At 46.5% G+C, this 23848-nt stretch overlaps 1 protein-coding gene across 1 annotated transcript in view; it reads left to right on the forward strand.

Annotated features, from left to right (window-relative positions):
• The window catches only part of LOC134586281 (dynein heavy chain domain-containing protein 1-like), a 246596-nt gene that overhangs the window by 186907 nt on the left and 35841 nt on the right, over positions 1-23848 (forward strand). The window contains exon 22 of the mRNA XM_063441768.1: positions 14107-14311. Within this exon, the coding sequence (XP_063297838.1) occupies positions 14107-14311 (205 nt within the window). The remainder of the gene's footprint in view (positions 1-14106; positions 14312-23848) is intronic.

Genomic DNA, 23848 nt, shown 5'->3' on the forward strand with positions numbered 1-23848 from the left:
TTAAAAAAATAGGACGGACAGAGATGGAATGGGTCTACCATTTAGATACCTTATATCCTAACGGATTAAATATAGAATTTGATCTGTTTAATTTTTTATAATTTTTCACAATTAAAAATTGTTTTTACAATTTTTCATAATTTTCCTTATTTTTTTTTTTACATTTTTCTCTCTATTATCATTTTAATATACAATTATCCTCATCCCATCTCTTACCCAATTATACTTTATTAATTATGTCTTTTTATGTATTGCATTAACACCTTGGGAATATGTATTTTATTGTATACATTTTTATGATATGTAATTTTATGTCCTACTGTATATTTATAAACCTTTAAAGTGGTTTTTGTATAATTTCATTCTTATATATATATATATGACATTTTTTAATTGAATTGTTCTTTTATATTTTATTTCATTTTTTGTACATTTTACTCATAAATAATTTTTATGTACAAATAATATATTATTATGTATTGATTAGTATTGATTTATTTCTTATGTCTTTTCATGTTTTCTCCCACAATTGTGCCCTTCACTAATATGGCTGAAATAACACTGTTATCCGAGTCTATCCCTATTGGAAGACTCAATGATGCCATTCTACATGGACGCTGAGAAGGAGAAAGAAATTCTGCACCTTTTTTATTGTTTAAAAAATTATGGACATTAACGATGTGTTTTTTCAAAATCTTTCTTTCCCCATTGGAATTATCATTTTTATTGTCATACCGCCGAGCGGTTCTTTACGAAATGGAACGCACACGGTCCCAAAATGCCCGCCGATGCGTTCCAGGCCTGCAACTCGCAGTATCCACTGCGTACATAGACGTCGCGTCACTTCCGGTATGACGCATGCGTCCTTAAAATGGCCGCTGATGCGTTCCACGCTGGAACACATAGTACTACTCCACGTGGTAACGCCGCGTGCGTTCTACGAGCGAACACACCAGGAAGTCATTATTCATAACCATACTACCTATATAAAGGACATTTATTAAGACTCTCTCACACTTCTGAAGAAGCCTGATGGGCGAAACGCGTAAAGTGGGACTTTTCTTTTATATATAGCCATTTTGTATTATATATTTGTTATTAAATATTACATTTTAAAGCTATATACACCTATTCACTATTTTACTTCCTGGCTACCATATTCTTCGGTGGGGATTATACCACCCAAGCTGATTATACTAGAGCAAGTTTCTGCTCTAGTAAATGTGAGTACCACATTCTCTATCTGTATTTTTATTCATTTTATCATTATATACTATACTATTGGAGTTCTCTTTTTATATTCCTTTTATATCATTACCACCATTGGAAATTTGGAGTTATCCGCTGTGATATAGATCCTTAGACGGGGATTGTTCCGTCCAAGCAAATTACGGTAGAGCTCCTGGATAGCTCTACCAAATGTGAGTGTAAATTACCCTAATTCACTCCATTATTTTACTTTTACTCAATAATACTACACTATGATGTTTTCTCTCTGTTTTTATTTCTGAGGATTTATAAGAATCGTTGATAATTTTTATGTACGTATATTTTATATATTAATTATCATCTGGGGCGCAGTTCCTTTCTTCTTTTTTAGCAGTTCATCTATCCTGGGTATAGGATAGGCGTCTGACACGGTCTTTTCGTTCAATCTCCGGTAGTCCACGCAGAAGCGGGTCGTACCGTCACGCTTTGGTACGAGGACTACTACAGAGGCCCAGGGGCTGTCTGAGGGTTTAATCACCCCCAGTTGGAGCATCTCATCGATCTCCTTGTGCATATTCTCCCGCACCGCTTCAGGGATGCGGTAAGGGGTCTGGCGAATGGGAAGTTGTCCTGGGATTTCCACCCGGTGAGTGGCCAGAGGAGTGTATCCAGGTACATTAGACAAGATGTCTTGCTTCTCTCTCAACAGCTGTTCCTATTGGCTCAGCCGGTCTCCCAGCACAACTTCTCCTAAATCCCCAGACAGCCGACAGTCTCCCAGCAGATCTGGGAGGGGAAGGCTGTCAAACTCGTCGGAGTTGGGTGCACAAATAGCGTTCACCTCCTCTGAGCGTTCCTGGTAGGGCTTCATCATGTTCACATGGAGCATGCGTCGCCCTCCAGTTCCTTTGCAGGGGCCAATTATATAAGTGGTGTCACATCTCTGTTCCACGACTTTATAAGGGCCTTGCCAGGCGGCCTGTAGCTTATCATGTCGGACAGGTTTTAAAATTAAAACTTTCTGCCCAACCTGGAAGCTACGGTCTCTGGCGCCCCGATCATACCAGGTGCGCTGGCGCGTCTGAGCCGCCTGAAGGTTTTCCTTTACCGTCTTAGTTAGTGCCTCCAGTCGATCTCGGAGTGCCAACACATATGGTACAATGTGGGTACCGTTTGCACTCCGGTCTCCCTCCCAATGTTCTCTAATAAGGTCTAAGGGCCCTCTTACTCTCCTCCCAAATAACAGCTCAAATGGGTAAAACCCGGTTGACTCCTGCGGCACCTCCCGGTAAGCGAAGAGGAGGTGGGGCAGGAATCGCTCCCAGTCCCTGTGGGTCTCGGCGAAGGTTCGGAGCATTTGTTTTAATGTACCATTGAACCGTTCGCAGAGCCCATTGGTCTGGGTATGGTATGGGGCACTAATGATAGGTTTAATGTCACAAAATCTCCAGAGGTGCTGAGTGACCTCTGCGGTAAATTGAGTAACCTGATCCGAGATGATCTCCCTGGGTAACCCCATCCTGGAGAAAATCTGCATCAGGGCCACGGCCACGGGTCGGCGTGTATATTTGTCAGGGCCACCGCCTCTGGATATCGGGTGGCGTCATCCACAACCGTTAAAATTTATTTCTTGCCCGAAGGGGACCTATGATATCTACGGCAATTCTGTGAAATGGGTCCTCAATTATAGGTAGCGGATGCAACTTTGCCTTCCGCCGGTCTCCCCTTTTCTCTACCCTCTGGCACGTATAGCAGGTGCTGCAATACTTCCAAACTTCCTGGCTGATTCCTGGTCAAAAGAAAGTCTGGGTTAGTCTGTACCGGGTGCGACTGACACCCAAATGCCCGGATATTGGAATATTGTGAGCTAGCCTGAGCAATTCGGCTCGGTACTTCTGTGGTACTACTAGCTGTCGTGTGACAATCGGATCTGACCCAGCTACCTGCTTGTCTGACTCTCTGTACAACAGCTGTCTATCCCATACAAATCTTTCCCCCTCCGCCCCCGGTTGGTCAGAGGTGACTTTATCTCTATATACTTGTAGGGTAAGGTCAGTGATCACCTCTGCCGCAAATTCGTTAGGAGGGGCCCAGGGTACACAGTCTAGGGAAGGGGAAGGCTCTCTTACCTGAACCTCCGGCAGTGTGTTGTAGTCCTGGGTGCGGGCCTGTTGTCTGGTGACCACTGGATGTGCTTCCTCAGTGGTTGTGGTTTGGGGCTCAAAAGCAGAAGTGAGCTTTCCCAAATCGTTTCCCAGTACCACCTCTGCGGGTAACTGTGGCATCAACCCCACCTCTACATTTCCCGACCCCGCTCCCCAATGCAAATGTACTCTTGCGGTATTCAGCTGGTAGACGGCTCCCCCAGCAACCCTGATGGCTACAGTCCTGCTGGTCTTGGCCTTGTCAGGGACCAAGTGGCTTTTGACCAGGGTTGTGGTGGCTCCTGAGTCTCGGAGCCCCTGCACCGCTTTTCCCTCCAGGTATACAGTTTGCCTGTGATGTTGGCGATTATCTACATTGGCTTGTAGCGGGTTGGCTTCATGTAATACCTCCCACTGTTCTATTGTAGTGACGGGGACTGTGGAGCCATAGGCGGCGGGTGTCTCCTCCTGGTAGTGGTGTGCTGCTGCTCTCGGTGGTGGTGGACCTGGCCTTATCCAGGTGGATCGGTCTTGCAGCTGAGGACAATCCCTCTTGTAGTGTCCCCACCTCTGGCACTGGTGGCACTGCACTGAGCTATGCTGGCGGAACCTCGGTTGTGCAGCAGGTGGTGGTGGTGGTAGTTGTCGTGGCGGTACTGTGGGGTAGCTTGTCCCTCCAAAGGATTTTACTGTGATCTTTGGGACTACTGTTTTTTGTTGCCTGCGAGCATCCAGGTAGTCGTCTGCTTTCCTAGCTGCCACTGTGAGGGATGTAGGGTTACAATCCCTTACCCATTCCTGGACATCTGTTGATACCCCATCATAAAATTGTTCCATCAGCAACATTTGTAATACGCCCTCCAAGCTTTGCTAGCTTGTACCCATCCGAGGGCCGCCCGCTGTAGTCTACAAGCCCACTCAGCATGTGAGTCTTTCTCCGCTTTCTTTAATTCCCTGAACCGCCATCGGTATCGGTATGGCATACCGGGCCAATATAATTTATTTTACCCGACTGTAGTCACGGATTTCTTCGTCTGGTACAGTGCGATAAGCTTCTGCTGCTCTCCCAGTTAATCGCCCAGCTAAAATGGGAACCCAATCTTCTACACTGATCTTATACAAGGCACACAGTCTTTCAAAATCCTGGAGGAATGCATCTATGTCTTCCTCTGCCTCTACATACATTTTGAATGCTTGGTAAGGTATTTTTGGCTTACCCTCGTGTACCATGGTTACTGCTGCGCTGCGTTCTGGGGTTGACGTTATCCTTTGCCTCAGTACAAACTCCTGGACTTCCGTCATTGTCCTGGAGATGATCTCTGCCGGTGGATTTTCCCCATAAAAGGACAGCTAAATTGTAGCTGCCTTTGAAACTCCATTTGTTCTTGTCCCTCCACTGAATCAATACGTTCGGGAACCGAACCGCCATCTGTGCGGTATTCTGCCATGACTTCAGCGATAAGAACAGCTTTAGTTTTGTTGCTGGCTGGAATACCCCTTGCTTCTAGGAGATCTTTTAGCGTGGAGCGTTTTAGTGTAGAATAGTCAATCTCCATCCGTACTCCATTGGCACTTGTTCCTCTGTGAGTCTGGATCCCGGCGCTGCCAACCAATGTAGCAGAGAGCTGGTCTTTCACAGGTTAATTACACTAAAGATCCCAATGAGGCTCAGGAACAAGCTATAAAATACCATAGAATAATAATCACAGCAAGCAAGGTAATCCACGAATATCCCAATACGGATCCCAATGACTGGACGACACACAGCATCAGGAGCAGAACTGAACTTTTAATCACTCAACCTTCTTTTAAAGCATTCTCCCATGCAAGGGAGGGATGTACAATAATTATTACAGTAGCCAATCATACATGAGTTGCCGCCCACACATCCCCTCCTCTTAGTGTGACACATAATTATACAAGACACAAATTCCCTGGGTTTCTGGATGTACCCCTAAACATAGGGGTAACCCTTTAAATATTACATCCCCTGGGTGAGTGGCATATCCAAAAATCACCCAGATCGGACCAGGGGTTCGGGAGATTTGTGGAAGTAGTAAAAAGACCGACCGCGCTGGAGGTAACAGCCGAAATTAGTTCCATGCATTTTGGCCCTGCGGTCGGTCACAGAAAAAGGGAATAAACTGCACGAATGACTTGGGCTATGGAGACTGGAGAGGATTCTAATAAATCCCCTTGTTCGTGTGTTTCTTTCTACCGAACGGGTAGCCATTCGGTAGTTTATACACGAATTTAAGGGCAGTGTTGAGTTCTCAGCAGTGTTTGCCTAGCCGAGTGTCCGATTTGGGTTGCAGACACTCGACGGCAAAACACCGCTTTTCGGGAGTTTAAAATGGCTGCCACCACGTGTTCGTTTCCCGAATGGCGGCAACCCAGAGGACAAAACACACATTACATGAATTGCCAATTCCCCGTTTGCAACACTGTTGCAAACGTTAATTGGAGGCACACTTATTCCTGGGTGGTCTGGTTGTTCGGTAGTTTCACTCATATAATGAACGGAGTGATTTTACCAAACAATCAGGCGAATGCTGCATACACATACATACATACATACATAAGGCAAAATTTAACAGAAAGCATATGAACATACAGAATTTTGAGGATTGCCCAATGCCATCCGCTACACAGACCATGAATCCAGTATAGCTGTACAGCTCTTAGAAAAGCTAGTGGTTATAGCTGTTCCCTACAATCACGAGACGAGGCTGCGTGTTGAGGGTAAAGTGAACTGATTTATTGGTAGCCACACTGGCCTTTTATGCAATTCCCAATGCAAGGGGTACTCCCACATTGACCTTGACCTTGTGGGGAACTACAATATAAAGTTACAGACCAATAACAACAGTGTTACAATGCATGACACTCCCACACATAGCATACAAACCCTCCCCTCTGCCCGGGAGATAATTGAGTCAAGTACTGTATCAACTCAATTATCTCCAGGCAAAAAAGAACATAATTTACAAACCCGAAAGTACCCCAAAAACTCACATAAACCCCATAAAAATTATATCCCCTGATCTGGGTGAGCAACGTATCCAAAAATCACCCAGATCGGTTCAGGGGTTCAAGATTTTCATGGAAGTCTTCTTTTTACCAACCGCACACAAGGCTCCTGCCCAAAATAGTTCCATAGATTCAGGTTGTGCAGTCGGTCTCTTTCAGGAACATAAAATACGAAAATAATACCAATAGTAACAGTTCATGGGAAAATGAGTCGTGTGCCTCTTGTTCGGTAGTTTGGTTTCACCGAACGCTGATTTCGTCAGATGAATATGCAAGTCTCAGCGGTGTTCGGTTCGTAGAGTGTCCAATAATAGTTCCATGTACTCGATGACCAAACACCGCTGGAAGCGTTTGCCAAAACAAGATGGCCGCCGCCTCGTGTTTGCCCATACGAACAGCGACCACTTGGAACGTTCAAGTGTTTGCGGTTTGTATAAGTGTTAATGAGGTCAAGTGGGTCAACTAGTGGCAACTGTTATGGGTGGTCCCGGGGTTCGGTATTTTATTCGGTATATGAATCAGAATGAGAAATCTGTTTGGTTGGATTCGTATATCGATCAAGTCAAGACAAATTATCCTCTAGGAACAGGGGTATCTGTTACAATCTACAGCATAGAGCCTCGTCTCGTATGTGGGAGAATGCTATACCAGCTATATCCCTGCTCTTCGGATTGCTATAATCACTTGTACTGTTAAGAGCTATACCTGCTCTACTAGCTCTGGATTACACTTATTGGGCAATTACTACAGCATCAATCACACTAGGGGAAAAAGAACATCTCTGGCGGTGAAACCCCTCTTCCTAATGGGGTGGCTGCCACAGTCAGTATAATAGGCCCTTTTTGCAGATATGATAATGTTAAAAATAGCATCAGAAAGTGTGATTGTGATCGCGGGATTGTGATAATGTTGCCATCGGCAATGCCTTACTGGCAGTGCTTATCATGTCGATCAATCTCATATGTGAATTTGGAATTTCTCTAGAATTTCTGTGGGTATACTGTATTCCTGTTGGTACATTCTGTGTGTACTCTGTATTCCTGTAGGTACATTCTGTGGCTACTCTGTATTCCTTTGGGTATATTCTATGGGTCCCTGTATTCCTGTGGGTACACTATGTTGGGTACATTCTGTGGCTCCCTGTATTCCTCTGGGTACACTCTGTGGGTCCCTGTATTACTCTGTGGGTACATTCTGTGGGTCCTTTTATTCCTGTGGGTACATTCTGTGGGTCCCTGTATTACTCTGTGGGTACTGTAACGGACCGTTTCAGCAGACAAGGGGTTAAAATCCGTTTAGGCGATAATCCCCTTTGCAGAGACAGACACAGCTACTGTAGAATCACCAAAACTCACAAATTGGATATAAGTGAATGCACCAAACTCCCGAACTGCATACAAGGGGAAAAGGTAGCACTCCAAACTCCCGAACTGCAACCTCATGAATAGCTGCTTGCAGACGAACAGGAAAAGCTCCCAAGCAGCTTACACTCCTGGCAATCAGTCTCTATCAGCATACAGTGAATCCCCCCAAGAACGAGACAAGGCTCTGTGTTGAGGGTCAAGCAGTGGTCTGTTTATTGAGGGCTACCTGCCCCTGTATTTATACAGGTCTCCCACCTGGTGGACACTCCCCTAGGGGACCAGATGGAAGACTGTAACAATGGACAGACAAGTACCAATTACAGACATACAGCAGTAAAACATCCCCACAATGCACCCTGGCTTCCTCCCCTCTGCCCTGGAGATAATTGAGAAGTAATTCAATTATCTCCCAGGACAGAGGCAAGACTCCATTATGCACGTGGTGAACACAAGATACAATATTACTTTAAAATACATGAAGACACATTTTATACATAAAACACAGACATGTCACATATCTCCAGATAGCTGGGATCTGAGCGCACAAAACTACCGAATAGCGCTCAGATCCTATTCACACAGTTCAATTGCCATGGAGCCAAAGTCTTTAATTACACGAATTAACCGCAGCTTCAGGGAGGTTAATGGAGGGCACACGCCAGCTTCTGGGTGGCCAATTAACGGTGCCTGCCGGCTCCCCACGGCTCTGGGGAGGCTAAGAAAGGGCTGTTTGTTCGGTAGATAGAATCTACCGAACGGCTGTGCAGAAAGGAAGGAATAAATCTTCCTGCACAGTAAAATTAACCCTTTAACTGCCGGTCCATAATCCAAAGGCAGCAGGCGGGCAACCGTCACAGGTACACTTTGTGGGTACATTCTGTGGATCTTTGTATTCCTGTGGGTCCCTGTATTCCTGTAGGTACATGTAGCGGACCGTGTTTGGCTACTAACCACCTTCCTTAATTTTGGCTGTCCATAACTTTCATTGTTAGAGTATTATATATGATTTGCCACAGTCCGTTACTTTTAAGAAAGAAGTAACAAGTTGGCTGCTATAGCATTCGTCTGGTTGTTCGGTAGGAATCTAATTGTGTGGCAAATCCAGCCACTGTACATTGTCCTTTATGTATCTATATACTGTTCTGCATACGTGTATACACCCTTAAGAACCAAGGGTGTTCTTAAGGGTGTGTAAAATGTGTGTAAAATGGTTCAAGGGAATTATAGCGTTCGTATGCTGCCGGCATACAAAACCGCCAGCATACCTACAATCGTTCACGAACGGTGAATTTCAACACCATTTGTGAAACGAACAAACTACCGAATGGAGACCACACACAGGAGGTCGTGTGGCTCCCATTAAGGATTGCAACATTGTTGCAATCAGTAATTGAGAGGATTCAGGGTGGCCGTCGTTCGGCTACTGACAACGCGGCGGTCGGCCATCTTGGATCCTTTGTTAGCCCAGCGGTATTTGGTCGTCGAGCACCTGGAACTAAAATCGGCTACTTGGCGGCACGGATACCGCGGGACTTCCAAGCCGTTCGGGAGCCCCGGTCCTTCGGTAATGTGTTTCTATAGAGTCATTCGGTAGTTTGAAGGTAACTTAGAAAATATGTGTATGTAGCTTTTTTAGGTACCGCAGGGTACTATCGTAAATTTGTGCCCAACTACAGCACCCTCGCCAAACCCCTCACTGATCTGACCCGCAAGAATCTTCCTAAGATAGTAACCTGGGCCCCAGAGTGCGAACAGGCATTTCAGCAGCTAAAAACGGCACTTGTGAACTCCCCTGTACTTTCTGCTCCCGATCCAACTAAACAAATTCTCGTTCATACAGACGCTTCTATGTTTGGATTGGGAGCAGTACTGAGCCAAGTCGGAGCGGATGGCGGCGAGCACCCAGTGGCTTATCTAAGCAGGAAACTTTTACCCCAGGAAGTGAGCTACGCCGCCATTGAAAAGGAGTGCCTGACTGTGGTGTGGGCCCTCAAAAAGTTACAACCCTATTTGTATGGACAAGCTTTCTCTTTACTCACAGATCACAACCCGTTGGTGTGGCTAAACAGGGTGTCCGGAGACAATGCCAGGCTGCTGCGCTGGAGTTTGGCGCTGCAGCCTTTTGACTTTACCATCCACTACCGCCCTGGGAAGCAAAACGGCAACGCCAACGGGTTATCTAGACAAACAGACATTGACAAATGATCCGTGAGTACTCCTCCGGACATCCCCAAGCCGATCCGTTAGGATCAGACTGTGTTATGCCGGCTTGGTTCTGGGGGAGCATTGTGGCAAATCCAGCCACTGTACATTGTCCTTTATGTATCTATATACTGTTCTGCATACGTGTATACACCCTTAAAAGCCAAGCGCTTGTATTCTGTGTAAAATGGTTCAAGGAAATTATAGCGTTCGTATGCTGCCGGCATACAAAACCGCCAGCATACCTACAATCGTTTCATGAACTGTGAATTTCAACACCATTCGTGAAACGAACAAACTACCGAATGGAGACCACACACAGGAGGTCGTGTGGCTCCCATTAAGGATTGCAACATTGTTGCAATCAGTAATTGAGAGGATTCAGGGTGGCCGTCGTTCGGCTACCGACCACGCGGCGGTCGGCCATCTTGGATCCTTTGTTAGCCCAGCTGTATTTGGTCGTCGAGCACCTGGAACTAAAATCGGCTACTCGGCGGCACAGATACCGCGGGACTTCCAAGCCGTTCGGGAGCCCCGGTCCTTCGGTAATGTGTTTCTATAGAGTCATTCGGTAGTTTGAAGGTAACTTAGAAAATATGTGTATTTCGTGCGGCGTTCGGTTATTTAAGCTGGGATCTGAGCGGCACTTTCACGAAATGTGCGCTCAGATCCCAGCTATCTACCGAACGTCCGTTCGTATAAATCTACCTAATAAAATGTAAGTTATGTATTTTTATATAGAATAGTGGTTCTGCTGCACGAGGGGATAATCCACTTAACTGCATATTCTAGTGGGAGTGTCCCTCTCGTGCAGCAGTGTATTATGGGAGAAATGTCCAGGTTGTTAAGTTCCCCATGTAGTCCCCTACTGTACAACCCCTGTAATGTCAGTAGGGAAACCCCTTGCATGGGGAACCGCATAAATACTGTGACCTGTGAATAAAGAACTCAGTTGACTCCCAGCCTATGTTTCGTCTAGTTCTTGGGAGGGAAGAATTACTACACGCTACCGGGATTATTGTATGCTGTACCTGCCTATGTGGATTAATACCTGCTTTCCTGTCTACCAGTGGAGACCTTGTGGATTATACTACCTCTCCGCTACAAATTGCAAACCTATTAAGCCTTTCCGTTTGACAAACGAACAAACTACCGAACAACCAGGCCACCGTGGAGAGGAATGTGGCTCTAATTGACCCTCCAATCGTTATTCACACTACCTTGATTGCTAACCACACGAACACACTGTGTATTCCCTGGGTGGCCGCCATTCGGCATAGGAACACGTGGCGGCAGCCATCTTTACATATGAACGCACCAACGGTGTTTGGTCGTCGAGTGTCTGGAACCCAAATCAGACACTCGACCACGCGAACACCGCAGAGACCTCCATACTTCCACCCATTCGTGGGGAAACATACGAACGGAAAGGCATTCGGTGAAAGGAATCATGCAAACAAGGGGAATCATATGAACCCAGGCAGAGCCCAGTATATTAAACAATTTAGTGATTTTCACCTCACGAACTGAGACCAAAACACATGGAACTCTTTGGCTAACACCTCGCGTGCGGTCGGTGAAAAGAAGACCTCCAGGAAATTCACGAACCACTGAACCAATCTGGGTGATATTTCAGTATGTTGCTCACCCAGATCGGGGCTATCAGGGGATATAATTTATGGGTGTAAGTTATAGTTTTGGGGTACATCCAGGAATTGGGGGTGTGACGAGACCAACCTTGCCACATTGCATTGGAGGAGCCTGGTTGCCCGCCTGCTGCCTTTGGATTATGGACCAGCAGCTAAAGGGTTAATTTTACTGTGCAGAAGGATTTTTTTCTCCCTTTCTGCACAGCCGTTCGGTAGATTCTATCTACCGAACAAACAGCCTGTTTGCAACCTCCCCAGAGCGTGGGAAGCCGGCCGGCACTGTTCATTGGCCACCCAGAAGCTGGAGTGTGCTGCCAATTTACCTCCCTGAAGCTGCGGTTAACCGCAGCTTAATTGCTTGTTACTGGGTGGCCGCTGTTACACTTAGCGGCCGCTAGGTGGCGGTGTTCTGGAGCTCCCTGGGCAGCCAGCGCTTTTCTGCCCGGCTTTCATGCACCAACATCGGACACTTTTACGTGCAGGCACCGCTGAACCTCCAGCCCCTGGTTCTAATTCGTATGGATTTGGTGAATGCAGGGAAATTCGGTATTTTATGTTGGAAGAATGTTTTAACCCAGATAGCCATGCCATGGAGCATATTAGTGTAATTAAAGACTTTGGCTCCATGGCAATTAAACTGTATTCGGGGGGTCTGAGTGCCAGTCACCTAATAATGTGCACCCAGACCTGAGCTATCTGGGGATATGTTCTATGGGTCCCTGTATTCCTGTGGGTACACTATGTTGGGTACATTCTGTGGCTCCCTGTATTCCTCTGGGTACACTCTGTGGGTCCCTGTATTACTCTGTGGGTACATTCTGTGGGTCCTTTTATTCCTGTGGGTACATTCTGTGGGTCCCTGTATTACTCTGTGGGTACTGTAACGGACCGTTTCAGCAGACAAGGGGTTAAAATCCGTTTTTCTGCCCGGCTTTCATGCACCAACATCGGACACTTTTACGTGCAGGCACCGCTGAACCTCCAGCCCCTGGTTCTAATTCGTATGGATTTGGTGAATGCAGGGAAATTCGGTATTTTATGTTGGAAGAATGTTTTAACCCAGATAGCCATGCCATGGAGCATATTAGTGTAATTAAAGACTTTGGCTCCATGGCAATTAAACTGTATTCGGGGGGTCTGAGTGCCATTCACCTAATAATGTGCACCCAGACCTGAGCTATCTGGGGATATGTTCTATGGGTCCCTGTATTCCTGTGGGTACACTATGTTGGGTACATTCTGTGGCTCCCTGTATTCCTCTGGGTACACTCTGTGGGTCCCTGTATTACTCTGTGGGTACATTCTGTGGGTCCTTTTATTCCTGTGGGTACATTCTGTGGGTCCCTGTATTACTCTGTGGGTACTGTAACGGACCGTTTCAGCAGACAAGGGGTTTTATGTATAAAATGTGTCTTTATGTATTTTAAGTGATAGTCTGTCTTTGTGTCCCCACGTGTGTAATGGAGTTTTGCCTTTGTCCTGGGAGAAAATTGAATTACTTCTCCAGGGCAGAGGGGAGGAAGCCATGATGCATTGTGGGGATGTTTTACTGCTGTATGTCCTGAAATGCTACTTGTCTGTCCATTGTTACAGTCTTCCATCTGGTCCCCTTGGGGAGTGTCCACCAGGTGGGAGACCTGCATAAATACAGGGGCAGGTAGCCCTCAATAAACAGACCACTGCTTGACCCTCAACATGGAGCCTTGTCTCGTTCTTGGGGGGATTCACTGTATGCTGTTAGGGACTGATTGCCATGAGTGTAAGCCGCTTGGGAGCTTTTCCTGTTCGTTTGCTAGCAGCTATTCGTGAGGTTCCAGTTCGGGAGTTTGGAGTGCTACCTTATTCCCTTGTATGCAGTTCGGGAGTTTGGTGCATTCCCTTATATCCAGTTCGTGAGTTTTGGTGATTCTACAGTAGCTGTGCCTGTCTGTGAAAAGGGGATTATCGCCTAAACGGTTTTTATCCTCTTGTAAGTGAAACGGTACGTTACAGGGGGGGAACTGTGGGCTTAAACTGTATAGCTAATTAAGTTATCTCCCAGGCTAAGGGGAGGAAACCTGTGTACTGTAACCAGCTAGGGATTGGGTAATTCCTAATTTTCTGTGGGTGTCTCCCTTGCATGGGAGGATTGCATAAAAGCAGAGTGTGTGTCATAAAAATCAGTTCTGCTCCTGATACTGAGTGTCGTCCAGTTATTGGGAAAGGTGATGGGAGATTCGTGGATTACTTTATTTACTGCTTATGCTGTTCTTCCTCTGATAACCTGATACCAGCGGAGAAAAGTCTGTTAAACTAGCGCTCCGCTACAGTACATTCTGTGGTTCGCTATTTTCCTGTGGGTACATTCTGTGGGTCCCTGTATTCCTCTGTAGGCACACTTTGTGGGTACATTCTGTGGGTCCCTGTATTCATGTGGGTACATTCTGTGGGTACATTCTGTGTCTCCTGGGTTTTCGAGTTTCTAATATCGTGCATGCAGAGCTACATAACTGTCTATTTATTTTACAGCATGTGTGAGATTTGCATCTATCCCAGTGCGTTGTGCCCTGCAGCCCCATCTCCGTTCTGTTCTGCTGCAGAGCTGTAGAGATTCCGCAGAGCTTCTTGAAGGAGAACCCCATAGAAAGGAGGCTCTACTATTGGTAATCCTGCACAGCATTCTGCTCCGCAGACAGGAATACAGCCGATCTGCACAAGCGGAGATCTATTCCTGGTGAGATCCTAGCAAATGTCATGTAGAATTACAATCAGATCCAAAACATGTCTCTCTATTCTAAAACACCATCCAATCAGATCCAGAACATGTCTCTCTATTCTAAAACACCATCCAATCAGATCCAGAACATGTGTCTCTATTCTAAAACACCATCCAATCAGATCCAGAACGTGTCTCTCTTTTCTAAAACACCATCCAATCAGATCCAGAACATGTGTCTCTATTCTAAAACACCATCCAATCAGATCCAGAACGTGTCTCTCTATTCTAAAACACCATCCAATCAGATCCAGAACATGTCTCTCTATTCTAAAACACCATCCAATCAGATCCAGAACATGTCTCTCTATTCTAAAACACCATCCAATCAGATCCAGAACCTGTCTCTCTATTCTAAAACACCATCCAATCAGATCCAGAACATGTCTTTCTATTCTAAAACACCATCCAATCAGTTCCAGAACATGTGTCTCTATTCTAAAACACCATCCAATCAGATCCAGAACGTGTCTCTCTTTTCTAAAACACCATCCAATCAGATCCAGAACATGTCTTTCTATTCTAAAACACCATCCAATCAGATCCAGAACATGTCTCTCTATTCTAAAACACCATCCAATCAGATCCAGAACATGTCTTTCTATTCGAAAACACCATCCAATCAGATCCAGAACATGTCTCTCTATTCTAAAACACCATCCAATCAGATCCAGAACATGTCTCTCTATTCTAAAACACCATCCAATCAGATCCAGAACATGTCTCTCTATTCTAAAACACCATCCAATCAGAACCAGAACGTGTCTCTCTATTCTAAAACACCATCCAATCAGATCCAGAACATGTCTTTCTATTCCAAAACACCATCCAATCAGATCCAGAACATGTGTCTCTATTCTAAAACACCATCCAATCAGATCCAGAACGTGTCTCTCTTTTCTAAAACACCATCCAATCAGATCCAGAACATGTCTTTCTATTCTAAAACACCATCCAATCAGATCCAGAACATGTCTCTCTATTCTAAAACACCATCCAATCAGATCCAGAACATGTGTCTCTGTGACGAGAGCAATCTCGCCACATTGCATTGGAGAAGCCTGGCTGCCCGCCTGCTGCCTTTGGACTATGGCCCTGGGAGATTGGGCCCTTTAAAAACAGTATTCGCCATACCAGAGTGTATGTCACTCATTCTGGCCCTTTAAATACAGTGGGGTCATTTGGTATTTGCCCTGTGTGAGCTGTGGTAACCCAGATAGCTATACCATGGAGCCTATTCGTGTGATTAAAGACTTTGGCTCTATGGCGATTAAACTGTATTCGGTTGGTCTGAGTGCCATTCACCTAATAATGTGCACTCAGACCTGAGCTATCTGGGGATATGTGAAATGTCTGTGTGTTATGTGTAAAATGTGACTTTAAGTATTTTAAAGTGTTTTATGTCGTTTTGCAACCATGTGGTTAATGGAGTCTGCCTCTAGTCCTGGATAATTGGATTACTTCTCCAATTATCTCCAGGGCAGAAGGGAGGAAACCAGGATGCATTGTGGGGATGTTTTTTCTGCCAGCCAGGGGGAACAAAATATACTTTTACTAACTTTTGAACCCCTGGTCTGATTCATGCCATTTTTTAATATGATGTTCCCCTGAAGGGATTGATTGAGGATATGTATTTTTATGTAAATGTGATGTATGGTTTTAAAGTTACAGAGTATGTGTGGAAACTGTATTTTTACTGTATGTATAATGGGATTTTGTGTCACACTAAGGGGAGGGGATGTGTGGGTTGCACCCGTGATACTATTGGTTATTTTATGCCTCCCCCTGGGTGTGGCCTGTATGTGTACTCATGTAATAAAAACCAGGCTGGATGCCCCAGCACCTCAGACCACTGCTTGACCATCAACACAGAGCCTTGTCTCGTTCTTGGGGGGATTCACTGTATTCTGTTCGAGATTGATTGCTAGGAGTGTAAGCTGATGTCTGCTTTTCCTATTCATCTGCTAGCAGCTATTCGTGAGGTTCCAGCTTGGAGTGCTCTTATTCCCTGGTATGCAGTTCGGGAGTTTGATGCATTCACCTATATCCAATTCATGAGTTTTGATGTTCTGCAGTAGCTGTGCCTTTCTGAGAAAAGGGGATTATCGCCTAAACGGATTTTAACCCCTCATATGCTGAAACGGTCCGTTACAATTGGTGGCAGCGGCGGGATCGTTCCTACAGCCAGAAGGACAGCTACAGAACACCATTGCTTTGGATTTTTACAATTTGAGGGCAACGCATGTCTGAGTACAGCGACCCTGACAGCACCAGGATGGAACCAGCAGTGGAGTACGATGAGGGTGACATGGATGACCGGGATGCATTAAGGAAAGGCATCTGGTACCAGGCCCTGGATAATGTACAGTACCAGTGGGGCAAGAGTCTCCCCAGTGAAGAGCAGCGATGGCAGACACGACTGGCACTGCGGATGCCCTTCCTGGGAGAGCAGCCCCTGAAGGAATGGGTGAAGGAACTAGAGCACCGGGTATTGCAGGAGCTATGGCTGGAGGATGCCTACCAGGCGCTCTGGTGGTATATGGCACAGTATATACCCTGGACAGCCGAACATGACAAGCCAGAGGGAGAGGAGTTTGATAGTCCTGGCCTGTTATGGGAGTCCTTTGCAGAGCCTGGCTTCGGGAACCAGACTGCAGGACATTTTCTATGAGAGGGAGGCTAGGCATGAGTGGGATGACCCCCATGAGGTAGAGCAAGACCTGGCTCACCTAGCAACCCTGGAGTGGGAACTGGAGAAAAACTACCGAGATCTCTTCCACTTCATTGGGAAGGCTCAGCAGGACAGTAAAGTGACAGACCCAGATCCAGACCCATTCCGCTGGGAAGATATTGTGGAGATTTACTGGGAAGAACCCCAGGTGGCCGGTAGAGATGGGACCGAGGTCTCTCCACCGGTCCTGCAGGGAATTGGGAGACCAGTCTCCATTCCCCAGCGGCAGGCTGAGTTACAGGGGGCAGAGGTAGTTGGTCCTAACCCCCAACAGCAGAGTGATATGCCGGGAAGGCAGTGTGAAGTGCAGGGAGAGGAGAGCAGCGTCCTCCCTCCCCAGCGGCAGGCTGAGTTACAGGGGGCAGAGGTAGTTGGTCCTACCCCCCAGCAGCAGCGTGATTTATTGGGAATTGGGAGCCCAGACTCCATTCCCCAGCGGCAGGCTGAGTTACAGGGGGCAGAGGTAGTTGGCCCTACCCCCCAGCAGCAGCGTGATTTTTTGGGAATAGAGAGCCCAGTCTCCTTTCCCCAGTGGCAGAGTGTCCAGCAGGGAAGAGAGAGCCCAGTCTCCTTTCCCCAGCAGCAGGACACTGTATTGGGAGAAGAGACAGTCGGTCTCCCTCCACAGAGGATGGAAGTATGTATGGGAGAGGAACTTGCTACCACCTCTCCCCAGCGGCGGATCATTGATGAGCAGGGAATAGAGAGCCCAGTCTCCTTTCCCCAGCAGCAGGACACTGTATTGGGAGAAGAGACAGTCGGTCTCCCTCCACAGAGGATGGAAGTATGTATGGGAGAGGAGCTTGCTACCACCTCTCCCCAGCGGCGGATCATTGATGAGCAGGGAATAGAGAGCCCAGGCTCCTTTCCCCAGCAGCAGGACACTGTATTGGGAGGAGAGACAGTCTGTCTCCCTCCACAAAGGCGGAAAGTATGTATGGGAGAGGAGCTTGCTACCACCTCTCCCCAGCGGCGGATCCGTAATGTGCAGGGAATAGAGAGCCCAGTCTCCTTTCCCCAGCGGCAGAGTGTTCTATTGGGAGAGGAGCCTGTTACCCCCTCTCCCCAGCAGCAGCTTAAGGTACCAGGGGGAGACTGTAAGCCCCCCACCGGTGCAGATAGGACCGTGGTCTCTGCACTTACCACACAGGGGGTAGGGATGGTCGGTCCTGCTCCCCCACGACAGGGCTGTTTAGCCAAAGGGGAGACAGTCGGTCTCCAGCAGCAGAGCTGTGTAACTAAAGGGGAGACAGTCGGTCTCCAGCAGCAGAGCAGTGCAGCTAAAGGGGAGACAGTCGGTCTCCAGCAACCAGGCTTCAACCAGACTACTCCCGTGGTAGTGCTGGCATCAGGGCAGAGTACCGCTGGTCTCTGCCCACTCAGCAACCCACCAAGGCAGCCTACCAGTCCCCCACACATCCATGGTGAGGCACCTGGACATGGACAAATTTCTCCTCTACCCAGGTGTAGTAACCAGTTATTGTGGGTGGGCTGTACTGCTGTTTCTGTTTTGTGGGTGGGCTGCTGGACTAACAAGGGCACTGACCGGCAGGAGGTCAGATACCCTGTTAGTCTGTTTGGAAAAGGGGAGAGATGTGACGAGAGCAATCTCGCCACATTGCATTGGAGAAGCCTGGCTGCCCGCCTGCTGCCTTTGGACTATGGCCCTGGGAGATTGGGCCCTTTAAAAACAGTATTCGCCATACCAGAGTGTATGTCACTCATTCTGGCCCTTTAAATACAGTGGGGTCATTTGGTATTTGCCCTGTGTGAGCTGTGGTAACCCAGATAGCTATACCATGGAGCCTATTCGTGTGATTAAAGACTTTGGCTCTATGGCGATTAAACTGTATTCCGTTGGTCTGAGTGCCATTCACCTAATGTGCACTCAGACCTGAGCTATCTGGGGATATGTGAAATGTCTGTGTGTTATGTGTAAAATGTGACTTTAGGTATTTTAAAGTGTTTTATGTCGTTTTGCAACCATGTGGTTAATGGAGTCTGCCTCTAGTCCTGGATAATTGGATTACTTCTCCAATTATCTCCAGGGCAGAAGGGAGGAAACCAGGATGCATTGTGGGGATGTTTTTTCTGCCAGCCAGGGGGAACAAAATATACTTTTACTAACTTTTGAACCCCTGGTCTGATTCATGCCATTTTTTAATATGTTGTTCCCCTGAAGGGATTGATTATGTATTTTTATGTGAATGTGATGTATGGTTTTAAAGTTACAGAGTATGTGTGGAAACTGTATTTTTACTGTATGTATAATGGGATTTTGTGTCACACTAAGGGGAGGGGATGTGTGGGTTGCACCCGTGATACTATTGGTTATTTTATGCCTCCCCCTGGGTGTGCCCTGTATGTGTACTCATGTAATAAAAACCAGGCTGGATGCCCCAGCACCTCAGACCACTGCTTGACCATCAACACGGAGCCTTGTCTCGTTCTTGGGGGGATTCACTGTATGCTGTTGGAGATTGATTGCTAGGAGTGTAAGCTGATGTCTGCTTTTCCTATTCATCTGATAGCAGCTATTCGTGAGGTTCCAGCTTGGAGTGCTATCTTATTCCCTGGTATGCAGTTCGGGAGTTTGATGCATTCACCTATATCCAATTCGTGAGTTTTGATGTTCTGCAGTAGCTGTGCCTTTTCTGTAAAAAGGGGATTATCGCCTAAACAGATTTTTCCCCTTTTATGCTGAAACGGTCCGTTACAGTCTCTATTCTAAAACACCATCCAATCAGATCCAGAACATGTGTCTCTATTCTAAAACACCATCCAATCAGATCCAGAACGTGTCTCTCTTTTCTAAAACACCATCCAATCAGATCCAGAACATGTCTTTCTATTCTAAAACACCATCCAATCAGATCCAGAACATGTCTTTCTATTCTAAAACACCATCCAATCAGATCCAGAACATGTCTCTCTATTCTAAAACACCATCCAATCAGATCCAGAACATGTCTCTCTATTCTAAAACACCATCCAATCAGACCCAGAACAAGTGGCTCTTTTCTAATACACCATCCAATCAGATCCAGAACAAGTGGCTCTTTTCTAACACACCATGCAATCAGAACCAGAACAAGTGGCTCTTTTCTAACACACCATTCAATCAGATCCAGAACATGTCTATTCTAAAACACCATCTAGTTAGATCCAGAACCCTTTTATTTACTGAAACAGTATCTAATCAGATCCAAAAACCATGTATCACATCTAAAACGCAATCCAATCAGATCCAGGACCCTCTTATTTACTGAAACACAATCCAATCAGATCCAGAACCTTTTTAATTATTGAAACACCATCCAATCTGTGGCGGCCACCTGGTAAAGGACCTCCCCACCAAGGACGTTCTTTTCCCCTTCTCAGGATCTTTGCTGTGCTGGATTCAGTGATATATCTGTCAAGTGATTAAAGCTCTGGAGTGATTATAGCTTTCCCCCACAGACATAAGCCGAGACTTAATGCTGGGAATGTGAACTGGTTTAATGGGTCATGGTACAGGCAATTTATACACAAACCCCCTGCAGGGGGTATTCATATATTTCAATACAAACTCTTCCCCGGTATCGCTGTGTCTGGGAGATAATTGAATGTACTGTGTTTAAACTAATTATCTCCCAAGCACTGAGGCACAATGTAAAAAATATAAAACACCCCAAAACACACACAATATTACAAGTCCTATATACCCAGTCCAACATATCCAAAAAGCGTTCAGATCCCACAAACACAGCCGAATAGCAAACGGCAGGCCCGGACTGGCCATCGGGCATACCGGGCAAATGCCCGGTGGGCCGCGATGGCCGTGGGGCCGAGGCCGGCAGGGGAGATCACAGGATCTCCCCTACCAGCCCCTGCAGGGCCAGCGCTACCCGAGCGCCGGCCCTGCTCTGTGCCTCCATGGGCCGGTGGGGAGATCAAAGATCTCCCTCACCGGCCCAGAGACACTGAGATGCGGACTCCTGGGGAGTGAGGGAGGGAGGCAGGAGGAGGAGAGGACCGGCGGAGCTCTAGCCAGCAGCTCCGCCGGATCCTCTCGCGAGGTCTGAGCGTTGCCGCTGTTACCGCGGCAACGATCAGATCTCGCGAGACTCTCACCATTGGACCACCAGGGATCAGGCAGAACGGCACCCCCCTCCATGGAAACCGGGCTTCCCACCCCCTCCCAGGCTAAAGGTAAGAAGGGAGGGGGTGGGATACATAGTTTTTAGTTTTTATAAAAAAAAATAATAATAATTATATTTATATATTACATTTATACAAACACTGTGCTATAAACACTCACACTAAGAGCACTCACACACATCACACTCATACTAACATCACCCTCAGACACACACACACTCACACAGCACCCTCAGACACACACACACACAGCATCTTCACTCACACAGCACCCTCAGACACACACACACACACAGCACCCTCAGACACACACACACACACAGCATCTTCACTCACACAGCACCCTCAGACACACACACACAGCATCTTCACTCACAGCACCCTCAGACACACACACACACACAGAGCACCATCAGACACACTCAGCACCCTCAGACACACACACACACAGCACCCTCAGACACACACACACACAGCACCCTCAGACACACACACACACACACAGCACCCTCAGACAGACACATCACCTTCAGTCACACAACACACTCACACACAGCACCCTCAGACACAAACACACAGCACCCTCAGACACACACACACACACACACAGCACCTTCAGTCACACAACACACACACAGCACACTCTCACACATATACAACACACACACGTATGTATAATATATAAAATAACCCTCAGTAAGTTAACAGACAAATACATTAGAAACATAGAATGTGACAGTAGATAAGAACACCCTCACACACACAGCACCCCTCTTACACACACATGCTGCACCCTTCACACATACACACAGCACACCCAACACACTGCGCCCTTCACACATACAATACGTCCAAACACATATGTGTTTGGAGGTATTGTATGTGTGAAGGGTGCAGTGTATTGGGTGTGCTGTGTGTATGTGTGAAGGGTGCAGCATGCATAATATTATTATTATTATTATTGCCATTTATATAGCGCCGACAGATTCCGTAGCGCTTTACAATATTATATACTACAGCACCACTACACATATTACGCTCCAGATACACTCTAGATCCCTTACCCTATATACACTCTGAATCCTCTATACACACACACACACACACACAATCTCCTATACACACTCTGGGTCCTTTACACACAAGATCCCCTACACACACTGCACCACATACACACACTACATTCCTGACATACAGACTCTGGATCCCCTATGCACACACTACATTCCTTGCAAGCAAACACATACTACATTCTCTAAACACACACTCTCTACAACAACCCCTACACAGACTAAAGCCCGTATGTACACACTCACTACATCCCCTATACACACTATGCCCCCTATAAACACTCGCTACAGCCCGTAGCCACATATATTACACCACAAACACAAATTAAATTGACCTATTTACACAATACCACACCACAATCAGCTTACTCAACACACACGCAATCCCACAAGCAGGCTCCAAACACATGCACCATATGCTTTTCTGGCCCTTTTTTCCTCTGGTATCCGCCTTATGGAGACACCAGAGACAAGTTAAAACCAAACACAGCGCAAGCATGTTATTACATTTGCTTACGCTGCGCAGAACAAATACAGGGACTTTTTCCCATGCTAGAGCTCTTCAGCAGGGCTCTGCGCATTAAACCAATATGCTCACTTTGAGGGCGTGCTTGTCATTAGTGATGACAAAACACACCGTCTCTAGCCCCACCCCTTTCTCAGGGGGCTGCTGTGATCGAAAAATGCCCGGGCCGAATTTTTTTCCCAGTCTGGCCCTGGCCAACGGGGTAAAGTTTTGACCAACCGCACATGTAACGTCTGCCCAAAATAGTTCCATACGAAAAGTGGCAGCAGTCGGTCACTTTAACCCCTTAAGGACACATGACATGTGTGACATGTCATGATTCCCTTTTATTTCAGAAGTTTGGTCCTTAAGGGGTTAAGGAGTCCCAAAACGAAATAAATACCAAACAGAACTTCTGGCTCCTAGGTAGCGATCGTTCACCTAGTTCATGTGAAAAATCCTACCGAACAGCGCTCTCCTGAGATGTTTAGAAGTGAAGCAGACGATGATATAAGTTCAGCGGTGTTCGCGAGTTACTCTGTTCAATTTTAGTTCCATGCACTTGAAGTCGAACACCGCTGCCTGCTTTCGTGCGACAAGATGGCCGTCAACTCATTTTCCACGTGTTTATCCATGAGAACGGCGGCCACCCAGCAGAACACTTGAGTTAACTAGGTGCGAACATGATGATGGAGGTGTCATGAGAGGTCAATAGGGGGTTAACAAGCCAAGAGGTGGTCCAAGTAGGGTGGTATAAAGGGGGCAATTTGTGAGTTTGTTCGGCTCCCGAAGCATAAGTTATAAATGAACTGCCAGCAATAGTTCGGTTACTGAGTGTTCTGTCACACAATCAAACCCAGAACCTCTTTATTTACAGAAATACCATCCCATCAGATCCAGAACCTGTCTCTATTCTAAAACACCATCCAATTAGATCCAGATCCCATTTATTTACTGAAACAGTATCCAATCAGATCCAGAAACCATGTATCACATCTAAAAAACATCCAAACAGATCCAGAAACTCTTACTTTTTAAACATAATCTAA

This window comes from Pelobates fuscus, chromosome 1 (genome assembly GCF_036172605.1).
Source record: "Pelobates fuscus isolate aPelFus1 chromosome 1, aPelFus1.pri, whole genome shotgun sequence".
Lineage (NCBI taxonomy): Eukaryota > Metazoa > Chordata > Amphibia > Anura > Pelobatidae > Pelobates > Pelobates fuscus.